Genomic DNA, 20,994 nt, shown 5'->3' on the forward strand with positions numbered 1-20,994 from the left:
CTGGACTCGACTCCGGCACTTAGCAGGGAGGGTTTGTCATCATTGTTGTCGATGCATCACTTAGGGCGGATAGGCAATAGGTAAGCACAGTGGCTGTGGGTAAGTTAAGGCTTCACTGTTCCCTGCCCCTACGTAACACTGTTCTTCCACGTTTTTATGTGTTTTTACTGCAAATTTTTTGTGAATTTTGCGAACTTGCACCACAAATTATACTATTTTACAACTATTGGCCATATTTTGCAGTGCTTTTTCCAAGATCACGGTAGAATAATGGGGAAAACGCATCAAAAACACTAAAAAAAATGCATCATGTGAACACAGCCTAAAAGTGGCAGCAATCAGCCAATTAATGAGTAAACTTGACAGATCACATCTTTTGTGCAGCCAATTGTCATTGTTGTTAGCTTTTTTTTTATTGAAAATAACTTTATTTATTAAACATCTTACATATACAATAAATAATACATTCACCATACATAGCATCATAGCACACTATACAGCACAGGTCCCCTAAGCTATACATCATACCACATGTTACACTAACATTCCTGCGTGTTTCCCCCGAAAATACACCCTACCCCGAAAATAAGCCCTAGCTGGATTGGGGTGGGCTGCAATATAAGCCCTAACGAAAATAAGACCTAGGCAATGGCCAGGCTGCAAATATTAAAAAACAAACTTTAACTTACCTTTGTCCTCCATTCCCCCGTTGCTAAGGAACTGGCCTCACTATTCTCCGCTGCTCTTGCTGCTTTCTGGTGTTGGGACATCTCAGAGCCTTCAGCCTATCACTGGCCGCAGCGGTGTCCCGCCTCGACCGATAATAGGCTGAGCGCATTGTCATGTAAGGAGCCGGGCACAGGAATTCAAAGTACAAAGCTAGCTTCAAGTATACTATATAATCCCAGTAGACCTGGGGGCTTGAAGCTGTCCATTTTAGGAACTGTCCAAAGTAGAAGCAAATCCCCATAGCAAACCCATGCTGCTCAGGACAGTTCCTGACATGGTCAGAGGCGTCAGCAGAGAAAACTGTGGTCAAATAGAAAGGAAATTTTAAAAGAAAAGAGCTTCCTCATACAGCAGCTAAGTACTGGAATGATTAAGATTTTTTATAAACAGATTTGAAAATGACTTCTAACTTTCTGGCACCAGTTGATTTAAAAAAAAAAGTGTTTTCCAGTGGAGTACCCCTTTAACATTTATAAAGTGATCTGAGCTGAAGAAGAAAAAAATTGAGAAGTTGGAAGTTTGGTTTCACTCCACAGCCCTGATTCCCATACCCTTCTGATACAATTACCTTGCTGTGAGTTTGCATTCTACTTGCTAGGATTAAGTCTTCAGATAATAGTATATATTTTTGCTTTTTAAGTACTTGTAGTAAATTGTGTTTTTCCTCATATTGTTCTGTCAGTAGTCATAATACTTGACATAGCCCTGAATTGCTGTAGTTATATACTTAGCAGTTATGTACTTAGAGAACAATTTAGACTGTAGCTGTCCTAGTCTTCTCTAGTGGTCATCAATACAATTGTATACAGTGTCTGGAATGTTAAATTGAGGAGATTACTGGCTGTATGATTGCTGTTGTGACACACCTCTACCTTTCTCAATGGCTGCGCTGACTATTAAAATAAAATTATGGCTTGTTTTTCCAAGGTATCATATCCGTGCCCACAAGGCCTTAAAGGGAGTGTGTCATCAGAAAATCACCACTTTACATCAAGTTTTATGTTAAACATAGTTTTTCTCCTGACTAATCCAACTAATGTGGAGGAAATTACGAAGGATTTTAAATTCTATTTTGAATTGAATGCATCAGATGACCTAGCTCCCCCAATTGTCTGTGTAGCCCATAAGGCAACTACTAGGGCAAACCTCATCCAAATGGCTCAGGGATGTGGAATTCTTATCGCCCGACGCCCGAGACATGCAGTTCCAGGTGCCAGGCAGGTGAATTTTTCCAGCCCTTAGCCCGGTTTCGGGCAAGCGGGGCCGGACCTGACAAGCGCGGCGGCGCTCAGCAGTCTGTATAGAGCGGGCTCCCGACTCCTGCCTGCTCCATACTATGCAGCCCCTGCCTGTTCTCAGTAGCCGGGGGCCGCTGTGAGGTGGAAATTTGCGATCCGTGCAGACTTGCGACAGCTCCTCCCTAAATTTCCACCTCACACCACTGCTAATAGCCAGCATGCGGCGATCGCAGCAGCTGGCTATTAACCCTTTAGATCGCCGCTGTCAAAGCTGACAGCGGCATCTAAAGGGACAGGTGAATGCTCCCTGGTGTGCTAGTGAGGTGGATTGCCCTCCCGCAGCACGATAGCGGGGATCACAGAGCACAAAAATCAATGGAGTTCAATAGAACTCTATTGATCTGTATAAGGAATCTAATGATTCCTCCTAAAAGTCTAATAAAGTGTAAAAAATAAATAATTTTATAAAAGTTTAAAAGACACAAATTAACCCCTTCCATGTTAAAAGTTCAAATGACCCCCTTTTCCTATATAAAAACATGTAAACATAATAAAAATTAGTATCGCTGCATGCGTCATGGTACGAACTATTAAAATATTACATTATGTATCCCATACGGTAAATGACGTAAATGTAAAAAATTGCAATTTTTAGAATATCCCAGAAAAAAAAGTTAAAGGGGGTATCCACCATAAGGTGATTTTAGTACGTACCTGGCAGACAGTAATGGACATGCTTAGGAAGGATCTGCGCTTGTCTTGGGGCTTAATGGCTATGTTGTAAGATTACCATAACACTGTGGCTAGCTTTTTGTGAACTTGTATTTCCTGTTTGACTTTTTTCTTTTTTTGACTACAAAACCCATAATTCCATTTTCCTCCCACACATCAGCCACCACACCCATTGAAACATAAATGAGCTGCATCCATCAAAAGACCTGTGGTTTTCAATCAGGGTGCCTACAGCTGTTGCATTAGTTGCAGATTGATCTCTCTCCCACCAAGCGATCCCTCCACCAATTGAAGCAGACAGGCTCCCTGTTATCAGCTGACTAGTGAGTCAGGTCTCGGCGCATTGCAAGCTGGGAAAAATCCGAGACAACAGTCATTTTGTATGCTGATAAAAATAAATATTGTGGTAAAAATCACAGAAGAATTGTGAGAAAACCGTCACACACAGGTACAGACACTATATTATGAACTATATATCACCTACACTCTCCAAAGGAAAGATAAAATATATTCTCATTTACCAATGGATAGCAACTACTACCATAAATATAAACCTACACTTGCTACCAATAAGAATATACTCAATTACTGTCAATCCAAAAAACTTTATTAAATAACTTATTACATAATTATCAAAACAGCTCAAAAAGGAAAGATACCCCTAACCCATAAAAAACATGCACCCCAATAAGCAGCAGTGTCCCCTGCCGTATGGATAATACATAATTAAATAATGTAGGCAACACACATATAAAAGGTCTTAATTCCTCCTCCGTATATATACACACAATACCAGATATGCTAAAATATCATACATAGCATATTAGTATACATATTAGAATGCATTACCTGTTCCTAGTATGTTGCCGGCGGCCATTTGGGGACCCCTGTGCACCCTCGACGGACGACGTTTCTTGGGCTAACCCACTTCGTCAAAATGATACTGATACAAAAAAAACTGATTATGGCGCAACAATTAGCCCTCATACAGCCTGGTATGTGAAAAAATATTTTTTTTTTTAAAGCTACAGGGGTCAAAAAATGGCTATTAAATATTTTTTTTTAAAGTTCTGAATTTTTTTATAAAATTAGTAAAACATGAAACTATACAAATCTGGTATTGCTGTAATCAGGCCGGCCTAAAGTATCAAAACATGTTAGCTCCACCACAAGGTAAATGGCGTAGAAAAGAAACCCACCAAATTATCTTTTACTATTTCAATTTCACTTCACCGATTATATATATTTTTTATTTCGGAGAATATGTTATTGAAAAATTAAAAGGTATCATTATAGTAGGTAGTCATGGCTATTATAGGGCGAGGAGGAAAAAACTAGAGTCCCATTTTAGTCCCGTGGACAGGTAGTTTTTATTAAATTTCCACACCCCTGTGGCTATCTGGTTTAAATGCTCCTACAACCATATGTATGCCTGCAAGGAACTAGCTTATGCCTCTCTCCTGGTGAAACATAAGAAATAGCGTAATCTTGTTCATACCATAAAAGCTTAGAAGAGTCTACAATGGTTGAGTTGCCATTTTTTTCCCAGGGCTATAAACTAAAACTACCTATTTGTCACGTTGTCTGGCTTCTAGGAAAACCTTTTGGGCTATCCCCAGACAGAACCCTAAGAAAGTGATGATTGTGTTTTCCAGTTTTTAGACTCAGTCTTTTTATTCCTCCATCGCCCTTAAATAGACAGAAGGCAGAGGCTTTTTTTTTTTGAGGATTCTGGACTTCCAACTCCTATAAGCACAGAGAGGCAATGGAGAAGGAAATCTCATCCAGTGAGGTTTGCTTTCGCTATCAAGCTGGCAAAAAATAAGTGCTCCTGGTCCAGATGGATTTGGCACTCTGTAGTAGGTTCAGTTTTCCCCCTGCCTAATTCAGCACTATTTTCATTGACTGGAGATTCCAGACTGGTGCTGTGGCCTTTGCATCTCTCTATAGATGCCTAACTAATTACCTACATACCTGGCTGCCTAACTACCTACCTACATATCTTGCTACCTACCTATATACAAACTATATACTTGGCTACCTACCTACCTTCCCTTTTACTGTTCAGGACACCAAGGAGGTCTTTATAACAGGGGCTTATAGATGGGAATATTGTGTAGAGGGGGCAGGGCACTGGAAAAATGCAGATTCTGACATGTTTGTCCTGCAGATGTTTAGAGATCGACATGGCGGTCAGATCAGGGTGGAGAAGAAAAGGAAAGAGGATGCTGCTGATCAGAAAATATGTAATATTGAGTTCCTAGATGTAACTGTAATCACTTACAGTATATGGTATATAGATCCTGTGTGCAGCTGATATCTATCGCCATATGGTCCTGTATTTAATCACTTGTATTGTATACAGATCCTGTATAGTATACTGCTCTGTGTATAGTGGTTTAATTCAGTAAAGTATGATGGTAATATCCAGATATTGTGTGGTGGTAAATATTTACTCCTTTTATACTGGTATTATTGGTCATGGAAAATTATTTTACCTACCTTTAAAATGTTTCTTATATATAATATTTAGTTTATGTGTAGGGTGGTGGAGGGATTTGGGTAGAATAGGGGCTGAAGTGTGACCAGCAGCAGGGAATCGCAGGGGGCCCTTACTTTTTTTAGTCCAGGGGCCCTGAGTGTCAGTCCGCCCCATGTGGTCTCTAAAGCATTGTGAATGAGGGAGAAAGTGTAGATTGTGCAGACATCTGTCTCTTGCATATGGTCTATTAACCCCTTAAGGACGCAGGACGTAAATGTACGTCCTGGTGCGGTGATACTTAATGCACCAGGACGTACATTTACGTCCTGTGCATAACCGCGGGCATCGGAGCGATGCCCGTGTCATGCGCGGCTGATCCCGGCTGCTGATCGCAGCCAGGGACCCGCCGGCAATGGCCGACGCCCGTGATCTCGCGGGCGTCCGCCATTAACCTCTCAGGTGTCGGGATCAATACAGATCCCGGCATCTGCGGCAGTGCTCGATTTGAATGAATGATCGGATCGCCCGCAACGCTGCTGCGGGGATCCGTTCATTCAGAACGCCGCACGGAGGTCCCCTTACCTTCCTCCTTACGGCTCCCGGTGTCTCCTGCTCTGGTCTGAGATCGAGCAGACCAGAGCAGAAGATCGCCGATAACACTGATCTGTTCTATGTCCCATACATAGAACAGATCAGTATTAGCAAACATGGTATTGCTATGAATAGTTTCCTATGGGGACTATTCAAGTGTAAAAAAAAAATGTAAAAAAAATTTAAAAGTTAAAGTGAAAAAAAAGTGAAAAATCCCCTCCCCCAATAAAAAAGTAAAACGTCAGTTTTTTCCTATTTTACCCCCAAAAAGCGTAAAAGATACATTTTATAGACATATTTGGTATCGCCGTGTGCGTAAATGTCAGAATTAATAAAATGAAATGTTAATGATCCCGTACAGTTAACGGCGTGAACGAAAAAAAAAAAAAGTCCAAAATTGCTACTTTTTTAATACATTTTATTTTAAAAAAAATTCTAAAAAATGTATTAAAAGTTTTTTATATGCAAATGTGGTATCAAAAAAAAGTACAGATCATGGCGCAAAAAAATGAGCCCCCATACCGCCGCTTATACGGAAAAATAAAAAAGTTAGAGGTCATCAAAATAAAGCGATTATAAACGTACTAATTTGGTTAAAAAGTTTGATTTTTTTTTTAAGCACAACAATAATAGAAAAGTATGTAATAATGGCTATCATTTTAATCGTATTGACCCTCAGAATAAAGAACACACGTCATTTTTACCATAAATTGTACGGCGTGAAAACGAAGCCTTCCAAAATTAGCAAAATTGCGTTTTTCTTTTTAATTTTCCCACAAAAATTGTGTTTTTTGGTTGCATCATACATTTTATGATATCATGAGTTATGTCATTACAAAGGACAACTGGTCGCGCAAGAAACAAGCCCTCATACTAGTCTATGGATGAAAATATAAAAGAGTTATGATTTTTAGAAGGCGAGGAGGAAAAAATGAAAACGTCCTTAAGGCCAAAATGGGCTGAGTCCTTAAGGGGTTAAAGAAAAACTGTGGCAACTCAAAAATTGAGACTGGATTATCTTTAAATAGCTTAGAGTACCCTGATCGCACACCTTTTACAGATATGTGGGTTTAATTTCTCTGAAAATTCAGGGAATCAGACAGGTAGGTTTGTACTTAACATTATTAATGAGAGTGAATATGAAGTGATGGGTGGGATTTTACAGTCAGGAGGTGTGTAATAGGCATACATGCACCTCAGTGTAAAAACATTCACGCTTTTATATTCCCGTCAGTCACCTGATATTTACTATAAGGCAGTAAAATCTAAATATTTTTTTTGGTTGGCTACAGGTCCTCTTTAACCCCTTCCCGACCTATGACATACCTGTACGTCATGGGTGGCAAGGTGTTCCCGACCCATGACATACAGGTACGTCATGGACATTACTGCCGCTACTCGCGGCATCCCGCAGCGCCCGGAAAGATGGTGGCTATCACTGATAGCCAGCCATCTTACCGTGCGACCACGGGGGGTTTTGTCCCCCACCCCCCCCCCCCCCCCCCCCAGCGATCGCTGCTATCAGCTGGTCAAATCTGACTAGCTGATAGCAGCGTTTCGCTATCAGAATACTTAGCAGCGCGGTGTGTGAGTTCCGATCACGGGGATCGGGACACACACCGCTCTGCTAAGTGTCCCTGACCCGTCCCCCGACATCACTTACCCGTCGGAGTGGTGTCCCGAGCGGTCCCGGCGTCCTCCGTGCGGTCCCGGCGTCCTCCATGCGGTCCCGGCTGCGCTGCGTCCCGGCGGAGAGTTTCCGGCAGCAGGGCGGCATCTTCATTGGCAGCAGTGAGATCGCCGTAAAGCGATCTCACTGCTGCCTCTGAGAGTTTCAAAACTGCAACTCCCAGCATGCCCAGACAGCCTTTGGCTTTCTGGGCATGCTGGGAGTTGTAGTTTTGCAACATCTGGAGGCCCACAGTTTGGAGACCACTGTATAATGGTCTCCAATCTGTGCTCTTCCAGATGTTGCAAAACTACAAATCTCAGCATGCTCAGTCTGTCCAGGCATGCTGGGAGTTGTAGTTCTCTAACATCTGGAAGAGCACAGATTGGAGACCATTATACAGTGGTCTCCAAACTGTGGACTTCCAGATGTTGCAAAACTACAACTCCCAGCATGCCCAGACTGCCCAAGCATGCTGGAAGTTGTAGTTCGGCAACATCTGATCCTTCAGATATTGCCGAACTACAACTTCCAGCATGCCTTGGCAGTCTGGGCATGCTGGGAGTTGTAGTTTTGCAACAACTGGAGGCACACTAGTTGGGAAACATTGTCCGTTTCCTACCTCAGTGCCTCCAGCTGTTGCAATTGTTGCAAAACTATAACTCCCAGCATGCACTGACAGACCATGCATGCTGGGAGTTGTAGTTTTTCAACAGCTGGAGGCACACTGGTTTGGAAACACTAAGTTTGGTTGCAAAACACTTGAAAGTTTATTACTTAACTTAGTGTTTCCAAACCAGTGTTCCTCCAGCTGTTGCAAAACTACAACTCCCAGCATGCACGGACAGCCAAAGGGCATGCTCGGAGTTTGCAACAGCTGGATGTTTGCCCCCTCCCCCCAATGTGAATGTACAGGGTACACTCACATGGGCGGAGGTTTACAGTGACTGCTGCAAGTTTGAGATGGCGCAAATTTTGCGCTGCAGCTCAAACTTCCAGCGGCAAACTTGCTGTGAACCTCTGCCCATGTGACTGTACCCTAAAAACACTACACTGCACTAACACTAACCTAAAATAAAAAGTAAAAAACACTACATATACACATACCCCTACACAGCCCCCCTCCCCCCCAAAAATGAAAAACGTCTGGTACGCTACTGTTTCCAAAACGGAGCCTCCAGCTGTTGCAAAATAATAACTCCCAGTATTGCCGGACAGCCATTGACTGTCCAGGCATGCTGGGAGTTTTGCAACAGCTGGAGGCACCCTGTTTGGGAATCACTGGCGTAGAATTCCCCTATGTCCACCCCTATGCAAATCCCTAATTCAGGCCTCAAATGCGCATGGCGCTCTCTCACTTTGGAGCCCTGTCGTATTTCAGGGCAACAGTTTTGGGACACATATGGGGTATCGCTGTACTCGGGAGAAATTGCCTTACAAATTTTGGGGGGCTTTTTCTTCTTTAACCCCTTATGAAAAGGTGAAGTTGGGGTCTACACCAGCATGTTAGTGTAAAAAAATAAATTTTTTACACTGACATGCTGGTGTTGCCCTATACTTTTCATTTTCACAAGAGGTAAAAGGGAAAAAAGACCCTCTAAATTTGTAACGCAATTTCTCCCGAGTACGGAGATACCCCATATGTGGACGCAAAGTGCTCTGGGGGCGCACAACAAGGCCCAGAAGGGAGAGTGCACCATGTACATTTGAGGCGATTTGCACAGGGGTGGCTGATTGTTACAGCAGTTCTGACAAACGCAAAACAATAAATATCCACATGTGACCCCATTTTGGAAACTACACCCTTCACGGAATGTAATAAGGGGTGCAGTGAGCATTTACACCCCACTGGTGTATGACAGATTTTTGGAACAGTGGTCTGTGAAAATGAAAAATAAAATTTTTGATTTGCACAGTCCACTGTTTCAAATATCTGTCAAACGCCAGTAGGGTGTAAATGCTCACTGCACCCCTTATTAAATTCCATGAGGGGTATAGTTTCCAAAATGGGGTCACATGTGGGGGGGTCCACTGTTCTGGCACCATAGGGGCTTCCTAAATGGGACATGCCCCCCAAAAACCCTTTCAGAAAAACTCACTCTCCAAAATCCCATTGTCGCTCCTTCCCTTCTGAGCCCTCTACTGCGCCCGCCGAACACTTTACATACGCATATGAGGTATTTCCTTACTCAAGAGAAATTGGGTTACCAATTTTAGGGTGATTTATCTCCTTTTACCCCTTGTAAAAATTCAAAAATTGGGTCTACAAGAAAATGCGAGTGTGAAAAATGAAGATTTAGAATTTTCTCCTTCACTTTGCTGCTATTCCTGTGAAACACCTAAAGGGTTAAAACACTTACTGAATGTCATTTTGAATACTTTTGGGGGTGCAGTTTTTATAATGGGGTCATTTATGGGGTATTTCTAATATGAAGATCCTTAAAATCCACTTCCAACCTGAACTGGGCCCTGAAAAATTACGATTTTGAAAATCTTGAGAAAAATTGGAAAATTGCTGCGGAACTTTGAAGCCCTCTGGTGTCTTCCAAAAGTAAAAACTTGTCAATTTTTTTATGCAAACACAAAGTAGACATATTGTATATGTGAATCAATATGTAATTTATTTGGAATATCCATTTTCCTTTCAAGCAGAGACTTTCAAAGTTAGAAAAATGCAAAATTTTCTAAATTTTCATGAAATTTTTAGATTTTTTACCAAGAAAGGATACAAATATCAGTGAAATTTTACCGATAACATAAAGTAGAATATGTCACGAAAAAACAATCTCGGAATCAGAATGATAAGTAAAAGCATTCCAAAGTTATTAATGTTTAAAGTGACAGTGGTCAGATTTTCAAAAAATGCCCAGGTCATGAAGGTGAAAATGGGCTGGGTCATGAAGGGGTTAATATATCTCTATTAAAAGCTGGTTGAAAGGTGCTTATCAATAGTGTTAAGCGCGAATATTTGCAAATATCGCAAATTTGCGAATATATTCGCTATATATTCGAAATGACAAATATTCACTTTTTTCCACATATTCGCATATGTAAATATTTGCATATTCCTTCTTTTCACTTGTGGGCCAATTATAATGATGCAAATACACTTGTCAGAGGTTATCAACAACAGCCCTAGCAACCAATAGTAAAGTTGCCCACCCACTCACTGTTTTCTTCCTCGAATATGCGAATAGAACGAATACGCGAAATTCGCGGATATAGGATGAATATTCGTCTATATATTTGCAAATTTTCAATACCGCTCATCACTACTTCTCAAATGGTATCTGGGTTCCACCAGGCTGCTTTTTCCTTCTGTCTTTGCTGGGGTCCTCTTCCTGGTTGCCAGGGGTCAACACTCCAAACTGCAGCTCAGCTAATCTCTGGCCACAGTAATAGGCTGAGTGGCAGTGTGACGTATTGAGCCCCAGCAGCGGTCTTCTTCCTGGTGGGGCTCAGTACGACACTGCAGCTCAGCTTATCACCGACCAAGGCAGGATATTGCTGCAGATGATTTTTAGCTGAGCAATAGTATAACTTGTTAACCACTGGCAACAAGGAAGAAGACCGCATCAGACAGGAGCAGCGATACCGGAGCACCAAGGTAACGGTGGCAGGTAAGTACAGGTTTTTGTTTTACATGCTGGCAGCCTGGGGATGATGTTTTAAAAAATATAAAAAAAATGGTCTATGCTGGATAACTCCTTTTAATGTAAATTGGACAGAAAACAGACCTCTTAGTATCTGCAAGCATATGCATGAAGAGTTGGCCCTGTTCTTAATTTGTGTTAACATTACTTCTGTTATATGCATATGTTTTATACATCAGGAGCATGTCGAAGTGTCCCTAAATTATGGATATTTGAGTAGTGTATGTAAACATGTCTTAAATTTTATATTTCTCTTCATATCCGACCTTTTAGCATTTATTATTTCAAGGAATATATGTGTCTCAATGTGAGTGTAAGACGTGATGAGCAGCCAATGAGCCAGTTTTCAGTAGGAGTGAGTGTTTATTAGTCATGTCAGTCTGGCTGTGTTTAGTACACAAGCTACAGGTAACTCCTCCAGGTGAGTCACTATGAAGTAATGGGAATTATATGGAATTACTGTCTGCTTTCTTTTTCAGTCTTTACTATTAATATAGTGTGTTTGCTATAATTATATTCATTACATGACAAGAACTATACAAGCAGGGTTCATTATTTAGTATGCATGGGGCTTGGTTTCTTGTTTTGTAGGCTGCTGAGAACGGACAGTGCATTTTAAATAATCAGTAATCTCTAATCCAGGTTATACATGGTCACAGCTGGGTTGTGAAAGAAAGCCTTATTAGAGTTTAATATAGATACTTTACTCTCTATGTATGGTCAGAACCCTACAGACCAAATGGGAAATGGATCTGGAAAAGTATCACAATGATTTCTTTACCAGCTCCTTATATATCCCAGTAGCTGCTTTACTCATATAAAAGACAGTCAAGGTTGAGCCTTAGTTATAAGGCTACAGGGCATTGTGAAGATAATGGGATAAAGTGCTTCATAGGCACATTTTCTTATATAACATACAATTCATCATGTAGAGATTTTTGTTGTGCAAGAAGGTGCCACACTTTTCAGTGTAAGTCAGATGTTGCTTAGACTGAAGCTGCATATTTTCTCTGGGAGCTGAGTTGAAATAATAATTACATTTTAAGATTCAAAAGTTTAATAGAAATGATCATGGTGCATACAGAAATTTGTGTCCAAAAAAAGAGAAGCACAGGAGTATCTTCTGTGCTGCAGAGAAGTTAAAGGGGCATTCCCATCTTAACTAACATAGCTAAAGGTGTAGGAACATCATGTTAAATATCTTTGAAAATATATTCATTTAGTAAATTTGCAGCCTTCTACTGATATTCCTGCTCCTTACTTTTCTTGTTGGCAGCTTGTTGCCTAGGTTACAGGCCACCACATCACTCTAGAAGAGATGTCAGGCTGGTGTGTATCTGTCTGTCTGTCTATATAAATATGGTCGGGTGGTGGCTGGGCTGGTGTGTGCGTGTGTGTATACAGACACAAACACACACCAGCCCAACCAACACCTGACACTATTTAAAAAAAAAAAAAAATATATATATATATATATATATATATATATATATATATATATATATATAGAAAACAATGGCGCAGCACTCCAAAATTGCAAAAAAGTGTAAAAAATATATTCCTTCATGTCAAAATTCAAAACGACGTTTCAGCTCCCCACTGGAGCTTTTTTTCAAGCATGTTTTCTATTACATGGACTTTGATCGAGGCGCTGGCACCGGGCATCTAATGGTGAAGTAGTGCTGCATTGTTTTTGAATATATATTATAATGTATGTAAACAATCACAACCAGACCACCTCTTCTAAAGTAGAGTGGTGGTCTGCAACCTAGACATGTCAGCAAGGGGTGGGAAGAAGCAAGAATATTTGGAGGAGTTGTCAAATTTGCTAAATAAATGTATTTGTAAAAACATTGAAACTGAAGTGTCCTGCAAGTTTAACTATGTTATTTGAGATGGAACTACCCCTTTAATTGAAGGTGGGCTCCAGTAGTCCATAGGAACTAAGGAGCAACACACCTGATCTGGTGCAACAACATCAAAGTTACTCCTATAGAAAGATCTCTTAAAATCTAACTTTTAATAATATAGGTTAAAAAAAAAAAAAAAAAAATATATATATATATATATATATATAATATATATATATATGTATGAGTAAATTTGAGTAGCCGTATTAGTCCAGTGATGCAGATGCAAATCAAAAAATGTTGCAGTATCTTGAAATACCTTTTTTTATTGGACTAACAGCATTTTGTAGAGAAGCTTTCGGGATTCCTCCCTTTATCAATTCCAAAGCAAATCTAAGCTCACAAGCAGAATACACGGGTTACATCTCACAAATATGCAGGGGTTAAAACAATAGATGTGGAGAATTTACATAAACCTAAATTGTCCAGCTATAGGAACATAGACTAAATAGATAAGGATGAGAAAAAGGGGGAGGGAGGGGGAGCAGGGGAAAGACTGGTGATTAGGTTACAGGGCACTATACTCCTGCACATCCCCAAATGTGTTCTACATGATACAATGCACCAAGTGGGACATGGGATGCTACATTGGTGAAAACTGGACGGAAACTCAACGAAAGGATGAACCTACACAGACATTCCATCAACCGCCATAAAGAAAATGACTACTGCACCCCAGTTGGACACCATTTTACCCAATCAGGTCACTCCATACATGACCTTACAATCAGGATACTGAGAGGGAACTTCAAAAACACACGAGAGAAAGACTTTTGAAGCCAAAATGATACTGTTTTTTGACTCGAAAAACAGGGGACTCAATGTGGATCTGAGCTTTTTATCTCTTTATCAAAATTTCTTATAACCTGTACTGAATTCTCTTTTGCATCTCACTTTGTCCTGCTTAATTACCAGTCTCTCCGCTGCTCCCCCCTCCCTCCCCTTTTTCTCACTCTTATCTATTTAGTCTTGTTCCTATAATAGGACAATTTATGGCCCATCTTATTGTGAATTCTCCACATCTATTGTCTTAACCCCTGCATATTTGTGAGATGTAACCTTTGTCTTCTGCTTGTGAGCTTAGATTTGCTTTGGACTTGATAAAGGGAGGAATCCCGAAAGCTTCTCTACAAAATGCTGTAAGTCCAATAAAAAAGGTATTACAAGATACTCCAACATTTTATGATTTGCATCTAGATATATATATATATATATCCTCTTCACACTAAAAAAACATATACTGCCAATAATCACAGAAACAGGTTCAAAATTGAGCTGGAACTCCTTATCCCTCCAGGTTCACGTGTGCATAGCATCATGGGTTTTTGAATAACCAGGACCAGGGAGTTGGTCACAAATCAAAGCTTGGAGCATGGGTTTCTCTTGGAACATTCTAAGGCAATGGCACAGGGAAATGTGTGCCTAGGGCTCTAATGATAACTCAAAAATCCTAAGCTGTTGACATGTTGCTTGGGCACTCACCCTAAAAAAGTTGACCCCAAGCACCCCCCAATCTCCATCCTTGCCTCTGCCTGCGGTGCAGCAGCTTTTCACTGGAGACATCCTGTACAATAAATAAGCAGAACCAAGAGTTGTGCCTATACTCGAGTACAACTTTACAAGGTTAGTTTTCATTTGACATATATGTGGTGTATCATTCATCGGCCTAACAATATCATTTTAGGGAACGCCCCTTTTTTGTTATTCTTTTGTAAGCGCTATCATCAAAGGATTCATTGAATATTTTTCATGACTCAAGGTATTACTTTTATTTATGCTAAGGTTAAAACAACACATGTTCAGAGCTCATTTTTTAACCTTAGGACAAGTAAAAGTAATAGTTAAATTTAAGAGAAATAATTTGATACATCCTTTGACCGCGCTATAATAGAGGAGTTTTAATCAACTCCATAAATGATCTGCAAATCAGTGGTCTTCAGCTGAATCTGCAGTCCCATCGAGCCCTGACAACATATATTGTAGGTTTCACAGCAGCTGAAGGAACTAGTTGTGGACGAGCTGCAAAGCCTTCTTATTGCTAGGTATGGGTCCCACACTGGAATAAGTTTTTTTTGTTTTTTTGGGGGTATTTTGAGCCCCATGTTGCCAAGTAAAATATCATTATACATTTAATACAGACAATGATATTGACTATGCCAGTTTATTCTAATATTGCATCAGCGCGCTTAGTGCATTCTTGCATATTTTTGCTAAACAACTCAACACCAACTTCTGAACTTCATTTACTTTTTGGCCTGATCTGTCAAACAATATATATATCCCTGGTATGGCAATTGTTGGAATGTGCAAACCAATGAAACAAAATAAAAACATTAAGCATCTTATGTGATCTCTATCTGTGGTTTACATGTTTTATTTCTATGTAAGTTCCATGCTTTTATAACACACCAAGAAATGAAGCTGGTTTCTTTTGATAAAAGAGCAGACTGTAAATAGTCATCCAAAGTTAAAACCTGTATTACAGTGCTACTTCTCCAATTCTGCAGGCTTCAGAAATTAAATCTAGCATTTCTTATTGGCCTGATCTCTACGAAGAACTTTCCCTGATAAATTGCATTCTGGGAATTGTGTTCTTTACAAGGGGCACTGGGTAGTAATCCTATGTTCAACTACCAACCTATTTCTATCTAATATGTATGACCCCCTTAAAGGGTTTTTCAGAATACTCAAAAAACTTCATATACTGCTGGAGACAGCATGAAAATAAAACAAAATCACAAACCCCAAAAGATGTCACCTACCTCGGTCCCTCAGGGCTCCCATTGTGAAGGCATTTGGTCCCCCTCTGCACCAGCTTCTTCCTGCTTCTAAGACAAGTTAATTACTGCAGTGACAGCCCGCTCAACCAATCATGGATGGTACAGTCCTTTATACCCTAAACCTCGATCCATCGGTGTCTGCAGCTCTTTGCACCAAATACAGCTGACAGATTCCCTTTAACTATTCATTCAGTAAACAAATGAACAAGAAACAAATCAGTGTAAAGGTGTCTGGAGACATGCTCAGAAAGGTGTTTAACTGTACGATAAGGTACTGGGAGCTCTTTGTGTAGGAGTTGGTATATGATAGGTTTTCTTTAAGATACATAGGACATTTCTGCAATTCATTTGTGGCATAAAAATTGCCGGCCTTACACATTAGATAGCTGTTGAGCAAATAGCTCCCTATGCCTCCTTACTTACGCACATTGGGGGAGATTTATTGCAACCTGTGCAAAGGAGTTGCCCAGGTGCCCATAGAAACCAATCAGATTGCTTCTTTCATTTTGCAGAGGCCTTGTTAAAAATGAAAGAAGTGAGCTGATTGGTTGCTATGGGCAACTGGGCCACTTTTTCTCTGGCAGGTTTTGATAAATATCTCCCATTGAGCTCAGCCTAGCTTGCAGGCATTCTCAGTGGTGAGAGGGGAGAAAAGCAGAAACCTGTTAGTGGTTGATCTTCCCTAGAGCAAAAGGGCCGGGCTGTTAACATCCAACCACCTGACCCTTACCTTCCCTGACATCTGCCATTGGGGAGAGTTAGGATGCCACCATACACATTGGATGGTATGCCAGTCTCCCCAAACTTGGCGGGTTTGGGAAACCTTTATCTAATATGTATAGCCAGAATTGCACTTTGTAATAATAAGTTGTTCTCAATGACCACCAACCTCCTAGATCAGCACTTTCTTAGGGAGCCTATAACAAGTCTCAACTATTGTGCAGGTAGGGCTGTATTTGTATCACCCTTTACTTTTATCAGATGTTGGCTGTATATGGAGATGTGGGGCTGACAAACAAGGATTTTTAGACATGTCAAAAGAATTCACCTGCCATCGACCAAGTGTTTGCTCATTTCTCGGCTGATCTCTGGGCCTATAACCCTGGGTGATATTGGTCTTTTGGGGCTCTAAAAAATTTGATACTATTAATATCTTAGACCTAAAACATTGGCAATGTCATTCTGAAACATAGAGAGTGGAGCAGATGGTCTTGGATTCTTTACTTTATTAGAGCAGGTAGATGGAGACAGCCCTTATGTTGGGGTGACTGTGCTGTAATGAACCAAGAATCTATTTATTGTAATACAATAAAGACCCATTAAGAAGTTCTCCATAGCCTAAGCCGGAGATGTGATTTGTGGCTCTTTCCTTTTACATATTGTGTAACTATTGGCAGAGCTGTTATCTTCTCATGGATTACATATTGACTCCAATATTTTACCATTGCATCTCCTCTTGCAGAAGTGTGAATCTGTCCTTATTGTTCTGGCTTCCTTCACTGATGTGTGGGAGTGTATATCACCTATTCCTTTGTGAGTGACACGGCTAAAAAAAGCTGCAGCTCATGCTCTAGTGAATAGTAATGAATGAAGGCTTCTCATCAATATACTGTATACTATAAGTGCTGTGCACGTACAGAGCAGCTGCTTCTATACCAGGAGGAAAGATATTAGGATCCATCCCTGATGTACGGTCATTTCTTTACCTGAAATAAGAACAATGCTTTCTAGTGGTTGGTATGTCTGGTACAGCCGATGCTTACATTTCATTGCTTTTATCTGTTTCATGTGCTAGAATAGCTTTCTATGAAGAAGTAGTGGTGATTCTATGTTTTTCTGTTGCCATCTGACATCCTCTTCCAGAATAAGAGATGGGTAAAAAGGATGGGTGCAGGGATCTTCACACACTGACACTTTCTTATAATGCATACAAGCCTCTCATGTGTATAACCCTCAGAAAATGCTGTCTCTAGACTAGGTAGCACTTAACAGCAATTTTTTTTAATACTGAGCTGTGTTTTAGCTTTGCATTAGTTATACATCTTAATCTAATCTTAGTCCAAATCTAGCCCCAGTTTCTACATTTGCATTGCTGTTCTACCTCTTCCTTCATGTAGTGTGAAATCACATATGGAGAGTTCGCTGTGGATTTGTGCAGGTAACCACCGCAGCGGATTACAGAACCAGGTACATGGAGATCATTTTACAAATCTAATCCGCATGGTGTGGATTTTTTAAAATTTTTTTTTTTGCACAGAAATTGACCAGCAGTGTGAATAATAAAATCTGCAGCATGTCAATCTCTGTTGCGTATTTCACAGCTAATCTTTCCCTTTTCAGTGTATAAGGATGAAATTTGCTTTAAAGGGGTACTTCGTCCTAAGACATCTTATCCCCTTTCTAAAGTATAGGGGATAACATGTCTGATCGCAGGTGTCCCGCAGCTGGGTGCCGGCGGCGGGGGTCATGATGTCACAATCACGCCCCTCGTGATCATTTACATGTTAACAGTGCTGCAGATTTTGTTCCGAACGCTTGGAGCGGGCAGCGGGGGTCATGACGTCACACCACGTCCCCTCAATGCAAGTCTATGGTAGGGGGTGTGGTTGTTACAACGCCCCCTCCCATAGACTTGAATTGAGAGGGAGTGGTGTGATGTCACGAGGGGCGTGGTCTTGACGTCATGACCCCCGCCGCCTGCTCTAAGCGTTCGGAACAAAATGTTTCAAATGATGGGGCAGTGGAGTACCCCTTTAAGGGGTTATGTTCACAAGCTGCATATTTACTGTGGATTCGATGTTGTGAATTTGATGCTGTGCTCAACAATTTATTAACATAGCCTAGAATCTGCAGCAGGTACAGTATGTGTGAACATACTCTAAATCTGCAGCACTGTTTACATGTAAAACATTTGGATTTGTGTTGGAAAATGGCAATATAGACAGTCATGTACAGTGGTCCCTCAATACGATGGTAATCCGTTCCAAATGAACCATCATTTGTTGAAACCATCGTATGTTGAGGGATCCATGCAATGTAAAGTATAGAACAGTGGTCTCCAACCTGCGGACCTCCAGATGTTGCAAAACTACAACAACCAGCATGTCCCCGGGGTGTCCCCGATGCTCCTTAAGGTCTCTGCTTCCTGGGAACGTCGCTCTCAGTCACCACCATCACGTCACTACGCACGCCGCTCCTATTGGATGACGTGATGATGACGATGGAGAGTGCCTGCGATGCTGGGGATCCCGAGGAGTACGCTACGGAACCCCGAGGACAGGTAAGTGATCGTCAGCGGACCACACGGGGCACCGCAATTGGCTATCCAGTGGCAGCTGAAGCAGTCAGCGCTGCCGGATAGCCGTTTATGCGATGGCCCTGACATAAAAAAGCATCGTATGTTGATGCTGCCTTCAACATGCGATGGCCTCTGAGAAGCCATCGTATGTTGAAATGATCGTATGTCGGGGCCATCGTAGGTCGGGGGGGGGGGGGGGTCACTGTATATTTACCCTAGTCCCTAAGGCATCCAAAAACATATAGCTCAGAAAATGTCATCATGAATATGGCTAAAACAAATCTAGAGACTGTTTTCCAGAGAACTGTACTGTATATTGTAGTATATAGTAATCCTCATCACAACACCCTCTTATTATTATTGTAATCATGTATGGAAGGTGGTATTGACATCATATCACCCCTCCGCATAGCTGTGTTAGTGATCTGGTGAATGGTACGAGCAGGCAGCTGGGGAAGGGTTGTGACACACCTACTGCTAGGTTTCCTCTGTTTGTTCTTGTGCTGCAAATATTTCTTAAACAATAGATTCCTTGACTGGTAACTGAGAGAACAAGAAGCCTGTGTGACTAGCCTGTGTGACTAGCCTGTGGTCAGTATCTGTGCCGAACAGCCAGGCCTGTAACATTGTGTGTGACACGACATGTCCTGGCCATGTCCACCAGAGGAACAGCCTGTATATCAGAACATTGGAGCATGCAGGTATTTAGCATATTGCAGATTATCCGTTACCTCCCTCGTTCTGCTGCTTCACATACAGCACTAGCAATGCAGCAGGAGGCGCAGACATCTAGTAAATTGCATTATGATGTGGACAGAGCTGGTGGATTAAGTTTCAGTGCTTAGATGTCTTTCTGTGAGTCACTGAATGATAGGCACGACCTAACATAATGTATCCTGGGTATATGTGTAGTTTTCTCCTTATTTATTCAGATCTACTGTACAAATCAATTGCTAGAGATAACTTTGTAGATCTCATTGGTTGGCCACGATCTGATCTGCAAAGTAAATCCGCAACTAGAAGAGAAACTATTGCTCGAATTTTCATGTGTTTGGCTTCTGTTTATAGTATGTGACAGCACCACTTCTTTCTAGCATTCTTTACCGTTTTACTATTCGTCTGTTGTTAAGCAATAATCAATGTAGCAGTCATCTCTTTCTTTCTTCCTTTAATAACTATTTCTATTTTATTCCATAGTGAATCATGTTGTAGACACTTGGACTGTAAGCCTGGCAGCACGTTGTTTGCTGAAGAAAAGTCCAGGCAATGGCTGACCCTTTGGATGTAACCTGCACGGCCCTTGACCTTTGTCGTGACTGTGGACAGCCACACGTGTCCTCAGAAAACCACATCTACAACTTCCAAGATGAGGTGGACGATGAGCTGGTCTGCCACATCTGCCTGCAGCCATTGCTCCAACCTATGGACACTCCATGTGGTCACACTTACTGCTACAAGTGCCTAAAAAATTTTCTACATGAGAAGGACTTTTGTCCTATGGACCGAAAGAAATTGTGTTTCCAGGACTGTCACAAATCTAGCCTGTTGGTGAGAAATTTGCTAGATAAATTGACTGTCATCTGCCCCTTCCTGGTTGACTGCAAACAAGTGATGCAGCGATGTGAGCTGGAGCCCCACTTACGTAACAGGTATAACTGATAGTAGTTCTACAGAAACATGATTCTTTACCTTATGGCTGAGGCTAGACTGCAACGTCTACATTAGGAGATGAGGACCAACCGTACATCATATTGGAAGGTGACACTTTTGGTGGAGCCTGCATAAAATTACATGAATTACACCTCATATTTACATCCAGACAACATTTTTTTTTTTCCGATCATCTCAATGCTTGTAATTTTGTATAACATGTTTGTCCTCACTGCTTACTTCTTAGACCTGGCACCTGGGA

The 20,994-nt window shown here is 41.1% G+C and overlaps 1 protein-coding gene across 10 annotated transcripts in view; it reads left to right on the top strand.

Annotated features, from left to right (window-relative positions):
- LOC130290669 (ligand of Numb protein X 2-like) overlaps window positions 1-20,994 on the top strand; it is a 100,916-nt gene that overhangs the window by 24,031 nt on the left and 55,891 nt on the right. For 4 of the 10 annotated variants that reach the window (XM_056538607.1, XM_056538611.1, XM_056538606.1 and 1 more), the window contains exon 2: window positions 20,280-20,731. In XM_056538607.1, the coding sequence (XP_056394582.1) occupies window positions 20,349-20,731 (383 nt within the window). In that variant the 5' untranslated portion in view covers window positions 20,280-20,348. Of the gene's footprint in view, window positions 1-10,933; window positions 11,062-16,477; window positions 16,729-17,458; window positions 17,473-17,938; window positions 17,972-19,588; window positions 19,784-19,917; window positions 19,938-20,279; window positions 20,732-20,994 lie in introns of those variants that run through there. The other 6 variants (XM_056538604.1, XM_056538609.1, XM_056538612.1 and 3 more) reach the window with 6 other exon arrangements.

Source organism: Hyla sarda, chromosome 9, assembly GCF_029499605.1.
Source record: "Hyla sarda isolate aHylSar1 chromosome 9, aHylSar1.hap1, whole genome shotgun sequence".
NCBI lineage: Eukaryota > Metazoa > Chordata > Amphibia > Anura > Hylidae > Hyla > Hyla sarda.